The following is a 16,887-nucleotide window of genomic DNA, read 5'->3' as shown; positions in this document are numbered from 1 at the left end:
AAAGCGTGCATTTTGTATGGGGCTTTTGCATATTTGCAATGTAGAGTGTGCGTGTAAAGAAGCATGAAATTAGAGGTCCCCTACACGATCGAGCAAGCACTCACGTACGTAGCATATACAAACGCATGATATGATGCAGGAGCTATATGCCTCGCTAGGCCCGAAGGGTGTGTTTAATTCACGTCAAAATTGGAAGTTTGGTTGAAATTGGGACAATACGACGGAAAAGTTGGAAGTTTGCATGTGTAGGAAAGTTTTGATATGATGGCAAAGTTGGAAGTTTGAAGAAAAATTTTGCAACTAAAAAGGTCCAAATTAACAGAAGAGACCGATTCGTCCTGTTGGCATTATTCATTTCTTAAAAATTCAAAAAAAAAAATCCGACTCTATACAAATTCAAAAGAAAAAAGAACATTGATGCCCCAAAATACCCCCAGTGCCTCTTCAATGATAGTGTGAACTAGCTACACTTGCTCTCATGGTTGAAAGTACACGTGGTTATTGCGTTCCTTTCAGATTATCCAGGCGACCAGGATGATCATGCTCTAGAAGCCTTCATGTTATGATGGCTGTGTATCTTCATTCGAGCACTGAACCACCGATCGAGCCTCGAAGGCTGGCCCGCCAAATTAAAGGAAAACATGTCAGTATTTTCATCCTGTGTTTAATCTTCATCCTCCCTTTTCTGGCCTCTTCCATCTAGAAGTAGTGCAAATAGAGATTGTTTTTTTATCCTACGACTATATATAAGAGGAATGTCCTCTTGTTTTTTCACGTGTCGTCGTAGAAATGTATCCCTCCACTTCAAAATATTTGACACCGTTGACTTTTTAGCACATGTTTGACCATTCGTCTTATTAAAAAAATTGTGAAATATGTAAAACTATATGTGTACATGAAAGTATATTTAACAATGAATCAAATGATATGAAAAATATAAATAATTACTTAAATTTTTTAAATAAGACGAATGGTTAAATACGTACTTAAAAAGTCAACGGTGCTAAATATTTTGAAACGGAGGCAGTATAATCTCATAAAATTTCCTGTGACATTTTCATTCCACAAAGATATACTCCATATAGCTATAAGTTCGATCTTATTTTCTAGCTAGGGACAATGAAGTTATTTTGGCAGCTCATCTCATTGCTGGATGCATGGAGAGGGGAGTGGATATATATCGACCAGTGTATCGAACACAGGCACGTTGCCGGCCGGCCGGCCTACGCTAGCTGCTGCTGCTGCCACACATACTACTGTGTGATCGATGCACTGCACTGTGGCTTCTGTCCGTACGTACGGCGCCATAGCTTAGCTAGCAACTAATTAAGCTACTCGTAGGCTTAGCCTAGTAGCTGCCTTTACGCACGCTGCGCTCACGTACATGCATTGACATCGACGACGTTGCATTGTGCTGCTGCTACGTAATCCCTTCGTCACATAAAAAACCAAATTAGTATTGGATATGATCAATTATAATACGTACTATATATAAGTCTGAATAAGCATATATTCGGATTCATAGTATTAGGATGAGTCACGTTTCATATTAAATTAGTTTTTTATGAGACGGAGGGGATTACGTGTTCCTTTTTGTGCAGCTAGCATTTGCATGCGTACTTACGATGATGCAGCGATATGATACTCTGTGTGTGTTGTACTCGATCTCCAGCATCGATCACCATCACGAAGTATATATCTATAGCTAGCTAAGCTAAAGCTAAGCCAAGCTAGCTTGACCATTGATGCATGGTCCAGCAGCTAATTAAGCTAGTACCTTAATTAGCTTCCTCCTAGCTCTGATGAACATAACGTGTACTCTCGATCTCGATGCTTCGATGAGCTAGCTCCAATTATTGCTGTGTTTTTTTTTCTTTTTTCTTTTTGCACCGGCGAAGCAAACGAGTTCGTTCGGCGACATTATGGTCGTCGTCCGTCGTAGCTCAGAGCCCCCTTCCTTTTGCGTGCATTGGGATTCTAGCTTGATGCACTCTAGCTCTAGCTTGCTTGCAGGCTTTTACGCATTCGTCCGTGACGTCATGCCGATCGATCGATCGATTGAGAGGCTACCGGAGATGAGCTAGCTAGCGTCGTCGACATACTCCCTCCGTCTAAAAAAAGACAAACCGTAGGTTTCCGTGTCAACGTTTGACTGTCCGTCTTATATAAAATTTTTTTATAATTAATATTTTCATTGTTATTAGATGATAAAACATGATTAATACTTTATGCGTGACTTATTTTTTTAATTTTTTTCATAATTTTTTTAAATAAGACGGACGGTTAAACATTGGATACGAAAAATAGGGTTTGTTTGTTTTTTTTTCTTTTTTGACGGAGGGAGTACGTTGCGAGGAGATGGAAGATGGGGGAGACGACGTGGTGTGCGAAATGGCCTCTCGTTCAGCTAGCCCGACACGCGCATGCGCACTCTGTGTTGTTGATGGCGATTCTGATTTGCACAATGTCGGCGTACTGCTCCCCCTGAATTAATTAATCCTGTCAAAAATCCAACTCAATCCCTTTCTTCTCTCTTACCGAGCTTTTATATATCCACCGGTAAGTATACTACTACCCATTTAGGTACTACTGTTTGACAAAGCTTTCAAGACTCAGGGTAAAGTTGTGGAACAGCTTGAACCCGTTATATCCCTCTAGTTAAATTTGTAAGAATACTTTAATCTTGTTAACTTTTTTTTAAAGCTAGAGCTGAAACTATTTGGTTGGACTTGAGCTGAAGCTCTCTCAAACAAAGCCTTAATGTAACCCTTTACTATACAACCTAAACATGTCAACTCACTAATTAGTCCACACTAAGAGCCTGTTTGATATAGCTCCAGCTCCACCTCTCTCAGCCAAACAGTTTTTTTTTTTTTTTGAAACTGAAGGCGGAACTTTGTTCCACTGTTATATTTAGAAGAAGAGAATTGACCCAGTTTATAAGGAAAACCGGGCCCGAAAACCATACAACTGCACGGTTAATTACAGGAAAACCGGATAAAACCCACCGCTGCACAACTAACAACGACAGCGGAGCCCAATCGCAGGACGTCGCCGCCAAGCTAAACACAAAAGCGACACAACAGCTCCCACATCACAGAAGAGGTGTTATCGTTGCCGAGCTAGCCGCCCAAGCGACCCAGTAGCGCCGACTTCACAACCGCAGCGACACTAAAGCCACGCAAGTCACCAAAGCGAAAAGCAGCTCCGACATCCAACAACGGACATCAGCCAAGCCACCGAGGAGCCACTTCCTTCACACAGCTAGCACCAAAACTCCTTGGAAGAGACTGCAACATGTCATCGTTGGAGAGCGTCGCCACACCCCATCAGCGAGCAGCTTCAACTTCATCAGTAGAAACAACCGAAGAGCATGTCGCCCACCACAAGAAAGAAGTGGACCCAAGAAGGCGAAGGCCTCGCCAAACGCAAGGTATGCAAGCTATTGAACCGAAAAGGACCATCGATAGTCATCGATGCATTGGAACTTCTCTGAAGCGACGCCCCCAAGGAGGACACGACACGTAACGCCGCCGCCGTTCGTCCGAAAATCGGAACAAGGTTTTCACCTGGAGATTTGTGGGGGTTATGAAAGAACACCATGACAACGCCTCCAAGAAGGGAAACGGCGCCCACGGGCACCGTTGTTGTCGAACCGGCCCAAGGCACGGCAAGGCTTTCGCCAGCATTTTCACATCACCCACACATACACCCCTACATCGATGGCCACAAAAAAGTCCATGTCGTCTCACAAGCAGTCATACCTTGACCGTAACCAACGGCAAAGACGGGCCCTTGGCCACCCTCGAAACGCCATCAATCTGTCGCAAACTCCTACAGTAAGCCAGAGCCTCCGCCCTCCCCCTAGCGTTCCCCACGACCAGAACAGCCAAATAGTTTTAGTGAAGCTAGGTGGAGCTCTCTCATAAAATGAGCCAGAGAGGTGGAACTGTGTTTAGGCAGCTCCACAACTCCACTCCAGATCTAACTTTTAAAGCTAAATTTAAGAGTTAGAGCTCCACCAAACAGGTCCTTGTTAAAATCACACTCGCGTGTGCACAATTATCGCAACTCGGCCGTTGATTAATTGAATACGAGCACCTTAATTTCCAGGGTGAAAACTGAAAAGCAGAAAGCGAACCGCCGCATCCATGCAAAGCAAGCGACCCCCGCCGGCCCGCGCGCGTGCTGCGATTCGGACACCGGCCGGCCGCGGCCACCGCGCGCGCGTATAGTACTCCTCCTCTCCCGACACCGATCGCGACGGAGCATGGGCGTGCTAGCTGTTGGTGTCTCGCGTATATTTGCACATTGATGAGTTCATTAGCTCTCGATCGCCAGGTCCATCTCCGGCCACGACGACGCTATTGCTAAGCTATACTGCTGTCCCTGTCCGTCGCCGTCGCCGTCGACGTCACGGCACAAGCTATAGCTAAGCTAGCTGATGCGCGATTGCTGGGCAGGCATGTGTCTGCTAGCTAAGCTATGCTCTCGCGCGAGGTTTGGGTATGGTCGGTGTCGCCACCGGCCGGCCGGCGATCGCGCGCGGCGTGCTCTCGAGATCGAGATCGCATGGTAAAGTAAGGGGGCGAGATGGCGATCGACGTACGGCGCGGCCGTGCTCCATCCATGTCGTTGAATTTTCTTGCTTGCTCTCATGTGTGCACTCACCCATCCCTGCATAGTACTACTCCAATGCAATTAAGTGGGCGTTCTTCGGAAGCCACAGAATTAGGAGGTCTGTCCTTTTTGTTTTTTCTTTTTGTTTTGTTTTTCTAATCATGATCGATCCATCGATCGCGCATAGGCCTTTCAATTTGTTACGACTGGTTTCTTTCCAACATGCATTGGAGATTAATTTTCACAACGGAATTGCTAGAAAACTTGTGTAAGTTTTTTTTTCCACTAAAACTTTCATATTTGTAACCATCGGATCGCTCGAGATTTATGCATGAAAGAGAAAAAAGAAATTTTCACACATGTCACCGTAAGATCCTGGTGCTAGCCAACCAAACCATAATTAAATGCAAGTTTTATATAACTTATATCATACAATATAATTACACTTCAATTATATACTATAGTTAAAAAAAACTTACGACACTCCTTTCCTACCTAGAAACGATCAATGTACTGAAGCAAGTTTTTTTAACCAAAAATAAAAATGAAAGCAAGTTTTAAACCTGATCCTCTAATTTGAGAGTTCACATTCCAAAATCCAAGCCATTTCAAAGTCACCATAGTTAATATCCATTAGTAAATATCACACACGAAGAACAAGAGTAATTTTACTATATCCAATAAAGTACCAAGAACATTTCTAGTATAAAAACTTCGTATTTCTATGGCTAGGTATCTTTTAAGGTATCAAAATTTTTAGTATAAAATATTTTACATACAGATAAGTATTGTAAAATTTCTTTACAAAAAAAACTATTTATGTGAGTTACTTTTAAAAATATGTCCTATTAAAATGTATACTGACAATGGATATTACTCTGAATGTGGAGGAAACCTCTTCACCTTTTTTTTAATCAATTTACCAACCTTGCGATGATTAATGTGCTCTCTTTGTGCTGATTAAGTACAAATAAATTGTGCGTCCTTTTTTTATGATTAAAATTTCGTTTGAACTAAATGATGCATACAACTTAGAGCCCCATCGGTTGCACTAACCAGTCAAAGCAAAAGTCAAAATTTAAATTTTTAAATGTAGAAGTTAATTTTAAGATATTTTTAACATAGTATTTTTAGCATTAGCTTTTAGGTCGCTACGAACATACATACATACATATACATACATACATACATATATATATATACATACATATATATATATATATATATATACATACATACATATATATATATATATATATATATATATATATATATATATATATATGTATATGTATGTGTGTGTGTGCACCACAAATTAACTTTTATTTTTAACAAGTATTTTAGCTTAGTAAGAAATATGGGCAAACGATGAGGAGCTTAAGAAAAAAAAAGATAGCATTGCCACATATCTCGAGCTTGAATCCCAACGGAGAAACATCTTTCTTGCCACATATCTCGAGTAGATATTGCATTCACCCTAAGGATACAACATGGCAAGTGATTGTTGTTGTCGTACACAGTAGTACATCTTTCTTGCCATAAAAGAAGAAGAAACATTGCACATAGATGGGACTTTCTGCCGATGCATTAATCATTTCTTTTCCAATTCCAAGCAACTTTCGAACTGCATCTATCTTGACACAGTGTACTAACAGCGATTAGCGAGGCAAATCTACAGTCACAGACAACCCATGGACTCCATAGCACTGTGCATATATATATATTCATCTGCAAATTGTGCCATTCTCTCTGAACCTCTCGTTTTCGGTTAATTTTCCTGCTGCCGCTTTCGACCGACAAATCAACACACCCAGAGAGTCGTCGCGATAATTACTCGGAAAAGGCAAGCTGTGAAAGCTTGCAATTAACACTTGTCGTCGTCGAAATGATGGGCAAGAGAGGGTACAGTGCAAAGCTGAATTTAGATGGAAATTAAACGGTACAGTACAAACTGAAATTAGGTGGAAATGGATCGTATTAATTCGGATTAATTCGTCCCGTTTCAGTGACAGACAGACAGACAACAAACTGCTAAAAATTGACGACTAATTACAAGGCCTTGGATCAGCTGGAGGAAGGTTAAGGATAATAGAGAAACCTTCAGATCGAGCTGTCACACTGTGGCCTGTGAGATCGATCGATCAATCAAGATGGCAGCCGCAGAGCAAGAACAGAAACACATAAAAAAAGAAGAAGAAGAAATGAAGTGACCGGCTAAAATTAATACAGGGATTAGTAACCGCTAATTGACTAATCAAGATCCTTAATTATTTCTCTCTCTCTCTTTCTCTTTCCCGTGGAGGAGGAGGAAGCCAATTAGTGTCACTGTGGTCAGGTGAAGGTGACGTCATGCGGCGGCGCAGGTGACGAGCTTGCGGAGGAAGTCCTTGACCTCGCCGGGGTCGCGGAGGGAGAAGGAGGCGCAGGTGTCCTTGGGGAACCTCGACACCAGGATGCCGGCGCCGTGCCCCCTCGCTCGGAGCACCCGGAACGCGTCCTCGTCGGTGCGGTCGTCGCCGATGTAGATGGGGAACGCGTCGTCGTCGTCGCCGTCGTCTTCTCCGTCTCCGGCGGCGGAGAAGCCGAGGGCGGAGAGGAGGAAGCGGAGGGCCTCGCCCTTGTCCCACTTGATGGCGGGCCTGACCTCGAGCACCTTGCGGCCCTGCGTGAGGCGGAGGCGCGGGTAGCCCCGGAGCACCGCCCTGACCTGGTCGGCGACGGCGCCCCACCGGCGCTCGTCGACGCGGCGGAAGTGGACGGAGAGGCAGAACTTGTTGTTCTCCACCTTCGCCCCCGGGATCACCCCCTCCACCTTCTCCACCAGCGCCGCGTACGCCTCCCCGATCATCGGCAGGAACTCCCTCGCCGGCTGGCACAGCACCGACTCCTCCTCCTCCTCTCCTCCCTGCACACACACACACACAAGCATCCGCCATTGCCGCTCAAGCTCAAGCTCAAAGCTCAGGAGGGGGTTTGACCAGACAAGTGACACGTGCGAGGGTGGCCGTTGACTATTCCGTGCCACGTCGGATTACCTTGGAGGCGGCGGCGTTGGTGGGCCCTTGGATGTCCATCCCGTGGCTACCCGCGTAGTAGAGCTCCTCCAGCCCCACGAAGCTCAACACCTGGAACCCAAACCAACGCGTCATTTTCAGCAACCGCAAGCCAACAATTAAATCCATTTTTATTTTGTATTTTTCTTTTTCTTGCGAGGACAAAAGAATTTTAAATTTCTTTTTTGAGGCTCATGCCAAGTAGAGGAGCTTCTAGGTCGCTTGTCCTCGTGAGTATATACTTATTTTTCTTTCCTTTTTTTCTCTTAATTAGTGATGGGTATGTCATGTGTGGCCGTGATCGTGAGAGTACTTTCCAACAAAAAGTCGCAGAAATTGCAGAGCAAACGGTGGAGTTCTAGAAAGAAGATTATGTGTTTTTTTTTTCTTTTTTTACCTTGTCTCTGCAGCGGCCGCTGACGATCGCCGTCGGGAATCGCGCCGCCACGCCGCGCACGGCGTCCCTCATCTGCACGCGTAGCCATGGCCGCCGGCCGGTCAGCAACTCAGCACGAGTGGGTCGACGAGGTCGCCGGAGGAGGAGGAGGAGAAGCAGAGCAAAGCAGAGAGTGCTCTGCTTTGCTGCTTCTTCTTCTTCCTCCTCCTCGTCGTCGGGTGATTCAAGAAAGAGAGGAGGAGAGTTTGAATTAGGGAGGTGGGTGGCTGACCTCGTCCGTCATGACGGCGCGGTCGGGGTCCTCGACGATCGGCGACAGCGTGCCGTCGTAGTCGAGGAAGACGACGATCCGCTTCCCCTTCGCCGCCGCCGCCAGCGCCTCGAACTTCCCCAATGCCGACGGGTGCTTCTCCTGCCACCAACAAAACACACAAACACGTGTCTCAGTTCCAGCGCCACCGCGCGCGTGCGCCGCCGGCCGGCTTAGACCGACATCGCCGACATGTACAGGGAGGGAAATTCGCGGCGCGTGAGTCACCATCCACTCGTCGTGCTCCGCGTCGGCGGCGGCGGCGGCGACCGCGGGCGCCACGAGCCTGTGCCGCGGCGAGGACGCCTTCATGGAGTCGAGCCACGACCCGACCACCGCGGCGCCGAGGTCGATCTGCTGCGCCGCCAGCTTCTTGCACGAGTCGCCGCCGACGCCCCCCGTCCTCGGCGGCGGGAACGAGAAATGCCGCCCGACGGCCGCCGCCGCCACCACGGCATCCTCCGGGACAACCACCGCGCCGTGCTTCGTCATGGCCCAAACCAAACCAAACCGAATCCAACGAGAGCGAGAGAGCAGCAGGAAGAGGAGGAGGAGGATGAGGAAGAGATGGGTTGTGGAAGGAAAGGAGGAGAGAACGGCAATGGCGTGGTTGTTGATTTGGTTGTGGGGAGATTTGGGAGGTGGATGGAGGGGTATTTATAAGTGTTAGGGTGTGGGTGGTGGGGTGGAAGATGGTGACCTTTCTTGGCTAGCTCTTGCTACATTTTTTTTTTCCTCTCATATATATACTTTTCTCTTTTTTTTCCAAATAAAAAACCACTTTAAGCTGGGACGTTTTCTTGCTTGGTGGTTGGGATTTTGGAAATGGAAGAAAGACCAACACTTGGAGCAAGGTTTTATTTAGAGTAAAGTCCATCACCGGTCTCTAAACTTGTACCGCTGTGTCATCCCAGTTCCTAAACTCGCAAATCGACCGTTCAGGTTCTCAAACTTGTTAGATTGTGTCATCGCGGTCCCTAAACTTGTAGATCACCCGTTTAGATCCTCCAACTTGTTCAGTTATGTCACCCCGGTTTCTAAACTTGGATTTGAATATTATCTGGGTCAAATAGGACGGTCTAAAGACTTTATATTTAAAAATAATTCATAACTTTTTCATGTGAACTCTAATGAAGACAAACTTTATATCAAACTTGTAGTCCTCGATGCAATCTACAACTTTTTAGTTGAATTTTTTTTATTTTAAGACATGTTTTGTCCCAAAATGTAATTTTAAAATTAAAATTTCAAAATCTATAAACATGCAACAATATTTTGGGACCCTAAACAGTTTTAATTCAAAAACTTTTCAACTGAAAAGTTGTAGGTCGTATCGAGGGCTACAATTTTGATATAAAGTTTGTCTTCATTAGAGTTCACATGAAAAAGTTATGAATTATTTTTTGATATAAAGTTTTTAGACCGTCCTGTTTAGGGACCGAGGTGACACAACTAAACAAGTTGGAGGACCTAAACGAGTGATTTGCAAGTTTAGGGACTGAGATGATACAGTCGAACAAGTTTGAGAATCTGAACGGTCAATTTATGAGTTTAGGGACCGGGATGACACAGCGATATAAGTTTAGTGACCGGTGATGGACTTTACTCTTTTATTTACTTGAGTGGTGTGAGCTTGGGGAAATGTTTAGGAGTCCCCTTGTTGAGATTTGGATATGGATCACCTCTTTCTTTTTTTTTGTTTGGTTCAGATCAGATAATATGGTTTTTGCCTTTTGGTTTGTGTGCACAAGCTGTACTTACCATTTTGTTTGCAGCATTCTTGATATATCATTTAGATTTGCGAGGTCCTCCTTGTTTACCGCTTAATATCAACCGTTCTCCACCAAGTCTTCGTACAATGAGCGAGCAAGAAAGAAGGATTAAAATTTCTTAATCAATTCCTAGTGACATACAGTACATATTATTGGAAAAGTTGTTCGAAAGAGATTACAAAAACGGTGTCCAAGATATCAATCAAAATCACCAAGCATGTCGACATGCTGTACCTTACGTATCAAGTTCAAGGACCAGTGGAGACCTAGACCAGTTGGCTCTAGTCAACGTTATACAACTCAATCAATTATAATAAAGTGATTAACCACTAGTAACAGAAAACAACCACGAATTAAAAAAAAGCAGAGAACTAAACAAACAGCGTTCGAGATGGCGGGCTTCTCTCATCTCATTGGGCCCCACATTCGTGGGTTGGACCGGGCCGTACACGTCGGACACGCGCCCACGCCCACAGCCTACCTAGCCGTCGCCCTCCGCGCCCGCCACGTGTGCACCGCGTCGGTGCCACCTCGGACCAGCAGGGTACGCTGCGCCCATGGCCTTGTGGGCCCAGTCCCCCCTGGACACGTGTCGACGCGGCAGGGCATCCCTGGAGCCGGGTGGGGCCCACCGTGTTTGCTTTGCTGTTCATCTCCTCTCGATCGGTTCACTGTCGTGTGGATTTTGCGGTTTGGTTTTTCGCGTTGGGATTTTGTTTTGGAGGAGAAAAGAATCTTTTCTGTGTGGATGGTAGTAGTGTGTGTCAAAATTGGTAAAGATGAGTTTTTCTATTTTCTATGTATTGAAAAATTTATTATCTGACGCCCTCAAAAAAAAGTTATTATCTGACCAAGGAGTTGCCAGGTTTTCCTGTGGAATAATTCGAGCTATATTTTTTATTTGACCTGTAGAATTATTTAACTTTTTATTCATGAAAAATACACAATTATATGACTAAACCCACGTGAACATAATTTAGTCCCTGATAGATCAAACCAAGACTTCAACTGTAGGTTTATTGACTCTACCATCACTCTACTAGATTTACATGTCGGCTGCCATGCATGCCTTTTACATTATATAGAATTTTGTTTTTTTTAAAAAAAGATTATCTATATCGTTAGGGGGGGACTGAAAATGGACCACCGGTTTGTTCTTTACGACTTAAAAGATATCCATATTTGTATTGTAGAAAATGAAAAAGATCTACATTATTAGATAACAGTGGGTCTAGATTAATTATTAGTTTAATTATAACCGTGTAGATTGGTATATGAAAACATAAGTTAAAACTAAAAGTTGTATATGAAATTTAATTATATTTTAAAAATCTAGCTCATCACAAAATTACCTGTGAAAATCTGTTAGCTTGTTTAGTGAATTAAAAAAAAAAACACTCCGCTTTCAGACCAGAGGGAAAAATAATGCAAGCTAACATTTTAATTATGAAATAGAAAACAGAAAGTATCTTATACTCGAACTTAGTACGAAACAAGTGGGCGTCCCCTTGCTCTTAGCTCCAGGAGTTGATGTGATCAAATTTGGACTTTTATTTGGCAGGAAAACGTGTTTGTGTAACGCTGGAGCTACTCTGTTTCAGTCACCATTGTTATTCTTATTCGGAAAGCTTGGCAGGAGCACTGCCATTTCAAAACCAGTTGTCCTTCTCAAGGTTTGCGTTTGAGTTGGCCCAATCATAATTTTGAGCGAAAAGTACTTGAAAATAACCCTTTTTTTCTGGTCTTCGCATAAATGGTTTTTCAGAGATCATGACAACCCCAGCCACAGCCTAACTACCGCACATTGGAAAACTCTGAATCTATGGGCTGCTTGCTTTGCACTTCCATCAACATGCATTGCACCCCTCTCAAACATTAATATATACATTCAAGTACTGGAATTTTAGTAGCATCTCCTCTAGGAATTTTAGCTAGATAAGTATATATATTTGATTTGATCCCTGCAGCAAATAAAACGGACACTGTATGTGCAAGCTTAAATTGGGGATGCAAGTGGGACGACGGGCAAGTGATCTTTTTCCCGCTTTATCACAATTATTATTTTTTCTTTAAATTTTATACTAGTGAGTGAAAAATTAAACTAATGATAGCGGGATTGTCCACTTGCGTCCTTAGACAATGAGTGAGATAGCACATCGTTTTCGGCGCGCACGCTTTCCAAGCTATTAAACGGTGCTTTTTTTGCAAAAATTTTCTATAGAAAAATTGCTTTAAAAAATCATATTAATCCATTTTTACAATTTAAAATAGTTAATACTCAATTAATCACATGCTAATGACTCACCTCGTTTTGCGTATCTTTCCAATCCCCTATTCCTCAAACTCACCCTTAGTATGCACATCCAAGCCTACGGTGACGTGGAAGACCTGGTCCATTCAGTTCAGATGCCTCATTGGACGGTACTAGAATTTAAGGTCCATGGAGGACGTAGAAGTTTCAGAAGAATCACTCGTCGTTGGCACGAAATTGGCGAAATATACAAGAAATATTCAAGTGATTGGTTGCAAGCAATTTGGAAGATTCTCTCATCATCTCCTCTATTCTTTCTCTGCTCAGCTGCCGCGTCAAAGTCTCCGTTTCTAGGCCAATCTCAGCTGTATTTTTTTAACTGTATACCAATGCATTTTTCTGGCCAGAAAAGAACTGTACACTGCATTGGAAAAATTGGCAGACATGTGAAGGGGTATAGGTAGGTACGTGGTGTCAATGGCTTGGACCTGTGTTTCTTTCTCTCTCTCTCTGTATATATATATATATATATATATGGCCTGTCAAGATTTCATCTCAAAATTTTCCACCCTATCACATTGAATGTTTGAATACCTACATAAAGTATTAAATATAGGTAAAAGAAATAACTAATTGCACAGGGTGAGACTAATTTGCGAGACGAATATTTTAAGTCTAATTGCTCCATGATTTGACAATGTAGTGCTATAGTAAGCATTTGCTAATGACAGATTAATTAGGCTTAATAAATTCGTTTCGCGGTTTAGGGATGGATTCTGTAATTAGTTTTTTATTAGCATCCGAACACCTCACGCGACACCCTATACAATACCTGATGTGACACGCCAAAATTTTACACTCCTGGATCTAAACCCCCCCTATATGTTCAATTGCATGTGAGTAATAGTATAATTTACTGTAGGATTCTCTGGCCGTTTTCTTTTCTCTGCAACTTGGGGATGGAGGATTTTGAGTCCAAGTCCACTGTCCGCATGACTTTGACCCCAGGAAAAGTTGCTGTTAACTGCTTATTCTGCAGGTCTGACTGGAGATCACAGGGTCACAGGTCACAACAAATATATACTCCGGGATTAGAAGCTTCCTAGCTTCTTCCTTGATTCTGCTGAGTCTCTGAGATTCTATGTCATGGCAATTATTTGTGCTTGTTTGGGCCAATTTGCTTGATATTATTCCAAAAATCACGGAGTTAAAAAAATCTTTGTATTTAATCATGTCATGGGTATATTGTGGGCCTAGATGGCTAGAGTCCACTTGTCATTTTTCACACGCAATGGTATTTTGTAATTCACATGTTTTTATGGTGGTATCTGATTTTCTTAAAAGGAGATTGTAGATGGTTTCAGTTCCTACATTGCAAGCTCTCACATCTCAAACACACCACTAGTGCGTGGCCGAGAAATCTGCCTTTTTTTTCTTAGGGTGTGATGTGAATTCGCTATGAAATTGTATATCGACGCGCCGCAAGTTGAAAAATAATTTATTTGTAATGTGCTTCATCAGTACTACTTTCATAATTATGCACCCATCGATGAAATTATCCTCCTGGTCATAATATTCTGATATTTAAGACACGATTCAGTCGAAGTTTTGAGACTTATTGTCTATCAACTTTATATTAGATTAATTTTATAAAATTTAATGAGTTTACAACGGTACTTAATTTTCAAGACAAATATACTCATATCTTTTCTTTATTTTAAACCCATTATTTGAGAAATCATTGAGTGTCAATTTTTTAAAAGCTTGACCAAGTGTTGTACTGAAAGTTAAATGTTTGTGACTAGATAGAGTATCAGTTACATTTATGCTAGTTTTTCTGTATTCTAAAAGAGCACATTTGAAAAGAGAAAGACATTTCATTATTTTTTAGACGATGAAAATAAATTATATTATTACTGTACACTGAACTATCAGCTAAATATGGTCGATTAGGCTATTTTCAAAACAACAAGCATCTAGAACGAAAAAAAAAAACAATGTATGTACTTGCACAAGCATCTAGAAGGAAACAATATTGTAAGCAGTAGTTCCTACGCAATGCACAAGAAACCTCCAATTAATCTCAAGACATTCTCCATACATATATGGCTGTTTTATCTCGAAGGAAGAAGTAATACTAGCTTATTTTTTTTGTCCATTCATGACTAAAAAAAATTACATTTGAAGCAGATGGTGTCACTGGATTTCATATCAGTTCACAAGGCATGCAGTAATAAATAATTAAAATTTTAAAAAGCGGAAAAATGGAACAGGAAAAATAAATTTCACGACAAAGAAACCATGGTAGCCAAGATAGACTACACGTGAAGCGGACAGTCCTACTCTCTTTGCCGTCGAGATTCCAAACAGCATAAGCAACGATGCCGATCTTTTGTCGAGCGTGAAAAGGTAAAAAAAAAAAAGAGAGAGAGAGACAAAAACAAATTATAATTAAGTACGCGAAGAATTCTGCAGAGGGGATTAATTAGAGACACGTGGAGTACTTATTAATTTGTTACTGCATGCGGTCAAAGTCAAAGTCTATCTCTTAACATGCCGCCATTTACTACTACTTCCGTCCTAAAATAAGTGTAGTCGTGGATATCCGTGCCCAACGTTTGACCGTCCGTCTTATTTGAAAAATTTATGAAAAATTTAAAAATATTTAGTCACACATAAAGTATTATTCATGTTTTATCATCTAATAGCAATAAAAATACTAATCATAAAAAAATTTCAAATAAGACGAACGGTCAAACGTTGAACGTGAATAGTGCAAAACTACACTTATTTTGGAACGGAGGGAGTAGGTGACAACGCCTTGGCTCATACTCCCTCCGTTTCGAAATATTTGACGCCGTTGACTTTTTAGCACATGTTTGACCGTTCGTCTTATTTAAAAAAAAATAAGTAATTATTAATTCTTTTCCTATCATTTGATTCACTGTTAAATATATTTTCATGTAGGCATATAATTTTATATATTTCATAAAAATTTTTGAATAAGACGTACGGTTAAACATATGCTAAAAAGCCAACGGTGTCAAACATTTTAAAACGGAGGGAGTATTTTCTCTGCTGCATGCGTGTCTACATCTCTCTACGCACGTAAACTAGGCACACAGATTGAACAATTCCAGCGGCTATACTTACGGCCTGATTAGTTCACGAAAATAAAATTTTTAGATACCACATGAAATGTTTGGTCGGTATCGAAAGAAATTTTGGACACGAATGAAAAAACGAATTTCATAACTCGTCTGGAAACCGCACGACACGAATTCTTCTGAGCCTAATTAGTTCGTCATTAACATATTTGGGTTACTGTAGCAATAATAGCTAATCATGAACTAATTAGGCTAAAAAGATTCGTCTCACGATTTCCCATCTAACTGTATAATTAATTTTTCTTAATATATATTTAATGCTCCATACATGCGTTCCAGATTCGATGTGATGTTTTTAGAAACTGCACGTTTGTTTATTAGCAAATTACTGGAGTACTTGCTAATAAAGTCGTAAGCGTGATTAGCTCTGTCCCCAAAAGTTTGGTCATCATCTAGATATTTATATTAGTAGTAAATAGTATCGATCTAGATTGCTAGCTATATGCACGATCACGGGAGCGAGAAGAGAAGTGAACGCCGACCAAACGCGGAGGTCGTTTTCTGTCCGGTCAGATTCGCAAACGCGTCATGCGTGAAACTAATGGACCTGGATTAGATTAAGCAGTATACTACCAATCTTAATTATAATTTTTAGAGGGAAAATCTTAATTACAATCATAATTATAATTATATTCTTTTATTATTTATATATGCTTCATTTATTAAGGCAGTGTCGTCAGTTTGTCACACTGTCTTATATGTAAAAAAAAAAATGTCAAATCCTAAGAATGAATTGGGATTTAAATACATAGGGAGTAGCTAGCTAGCAGGGCATGCATGTACAACGTACTAGTGTGAAACCACTAAGCTGTTAGCTTTAGTACACTTGTTAACCGCATTGTTAATTATCTGTGGTTACAATTGTAAGATGATACCTACAAGTTAACCCAACTGATTTAACTAATTTATTTATTGTTTAGTATAGCTAGATCAGCTCACTTATGTACTCCCTTCGTTTCATATCATAAGTTCGTTTCATATCATAAGTTAGTTTAACTTTTTTCTTAGTGAAATTTTTTAAGTTTGATCAAATTTATAAAAAATATACTAATATTTTAATATAAAACAAATATATTATTGGAATATATTCAAATTTAAATCTAATAAAATTAATTTCATGTCATAAATGTTACTAATTTTTCCTATAAGTTTAATAAAAAAAGTTTGATAAAAACAAACGACACATTTACTAATTTTTCCTACAAATTTAATAAAAAAAGTTTGATAAAAACAAACGAGTTATAGTATGAAAAAAAATAAGTAAACCAAAACGACAACGGAAATCGATCGTCATATATATATATATCTGTCATTATT

General features: G+C 41.3%; 1 protein-coding gene across 1 annotated transcript; it reads right to left on the bottom strand.

The window, feature by feature from the left end:
* Positions 1 to 6,577: 6,577 nt before the first annotated feature.
* Positions 6,578 to 8,994, bottom strand: LOC127765225 (probable trehalose-phosphate phosphatase 9). Its single transcript, XM_052290084.1, has 5 exons — positions 8,609 to 8,994; positions 8,342 to 8,482; positions 8,071 to 8,142; positions 7,656 to 7,745; positions 6,578 to 7,525 (listed from the first exon to the last, which is right to left on the bottom strand). The coding sequence occupies exons 1-5, from the start codon at positions 8,870 to 8,872 to the stop codon at positions 6,968 to 6,970; spliced, it is 1,125 nt and encodes a 374-aa protein (XP_052146044.1). The 5' UTR covers positions 8,873 to 8,994; the 3' UTR covers positions 6,578 to 6,967.
* Positions 8,995 to 16,887: the final 7,893 nt, after the last annotated feature.

This window comes from Oryza glaberrima, chromosome 3 (assembly GCF_000147395.1).
Source record: "Oryza glaberrima chromosome 3, OglaRS2, whole genome shotgun sequence".
NCBI classification, from domain to species: Eukaryota; Viridiplantae; Streptophyta; class Magnoliopsida; order Poales; family Poaceae; genus Oryza; species Oryza glaberrima.
Note: the sequence above shows the minus strand (reverse complement) of the source record. Positions and strands in the feature narration are given on the sequence as shown.

Bases quoted from the DNA above. Each gene is read 5' to 3' on its own strand.
- LOC127765225 (XM_052290084.1), bottom strand. From the start codon at position 8,872: ATGACGAAGCACGGCGCGGTGGTTGTCCCGGAGGATGCCGTGGTGGCG. The intron at 8,483-8,608 runs GTGACTCACGCG...TGTTGGTGGCAG, and splicing joins CGGAGCACGACGAGTGGATG to GAGAAGCACCCGTCGGCATT. The intron at 7,746-8,070 runs GTAAAAAAAGAA...TTTGGGTTCCAG, and splicing joins GCGGCCGCTGCAGAGACAAG to GTGTTGAGCTTCGTGGGGCT.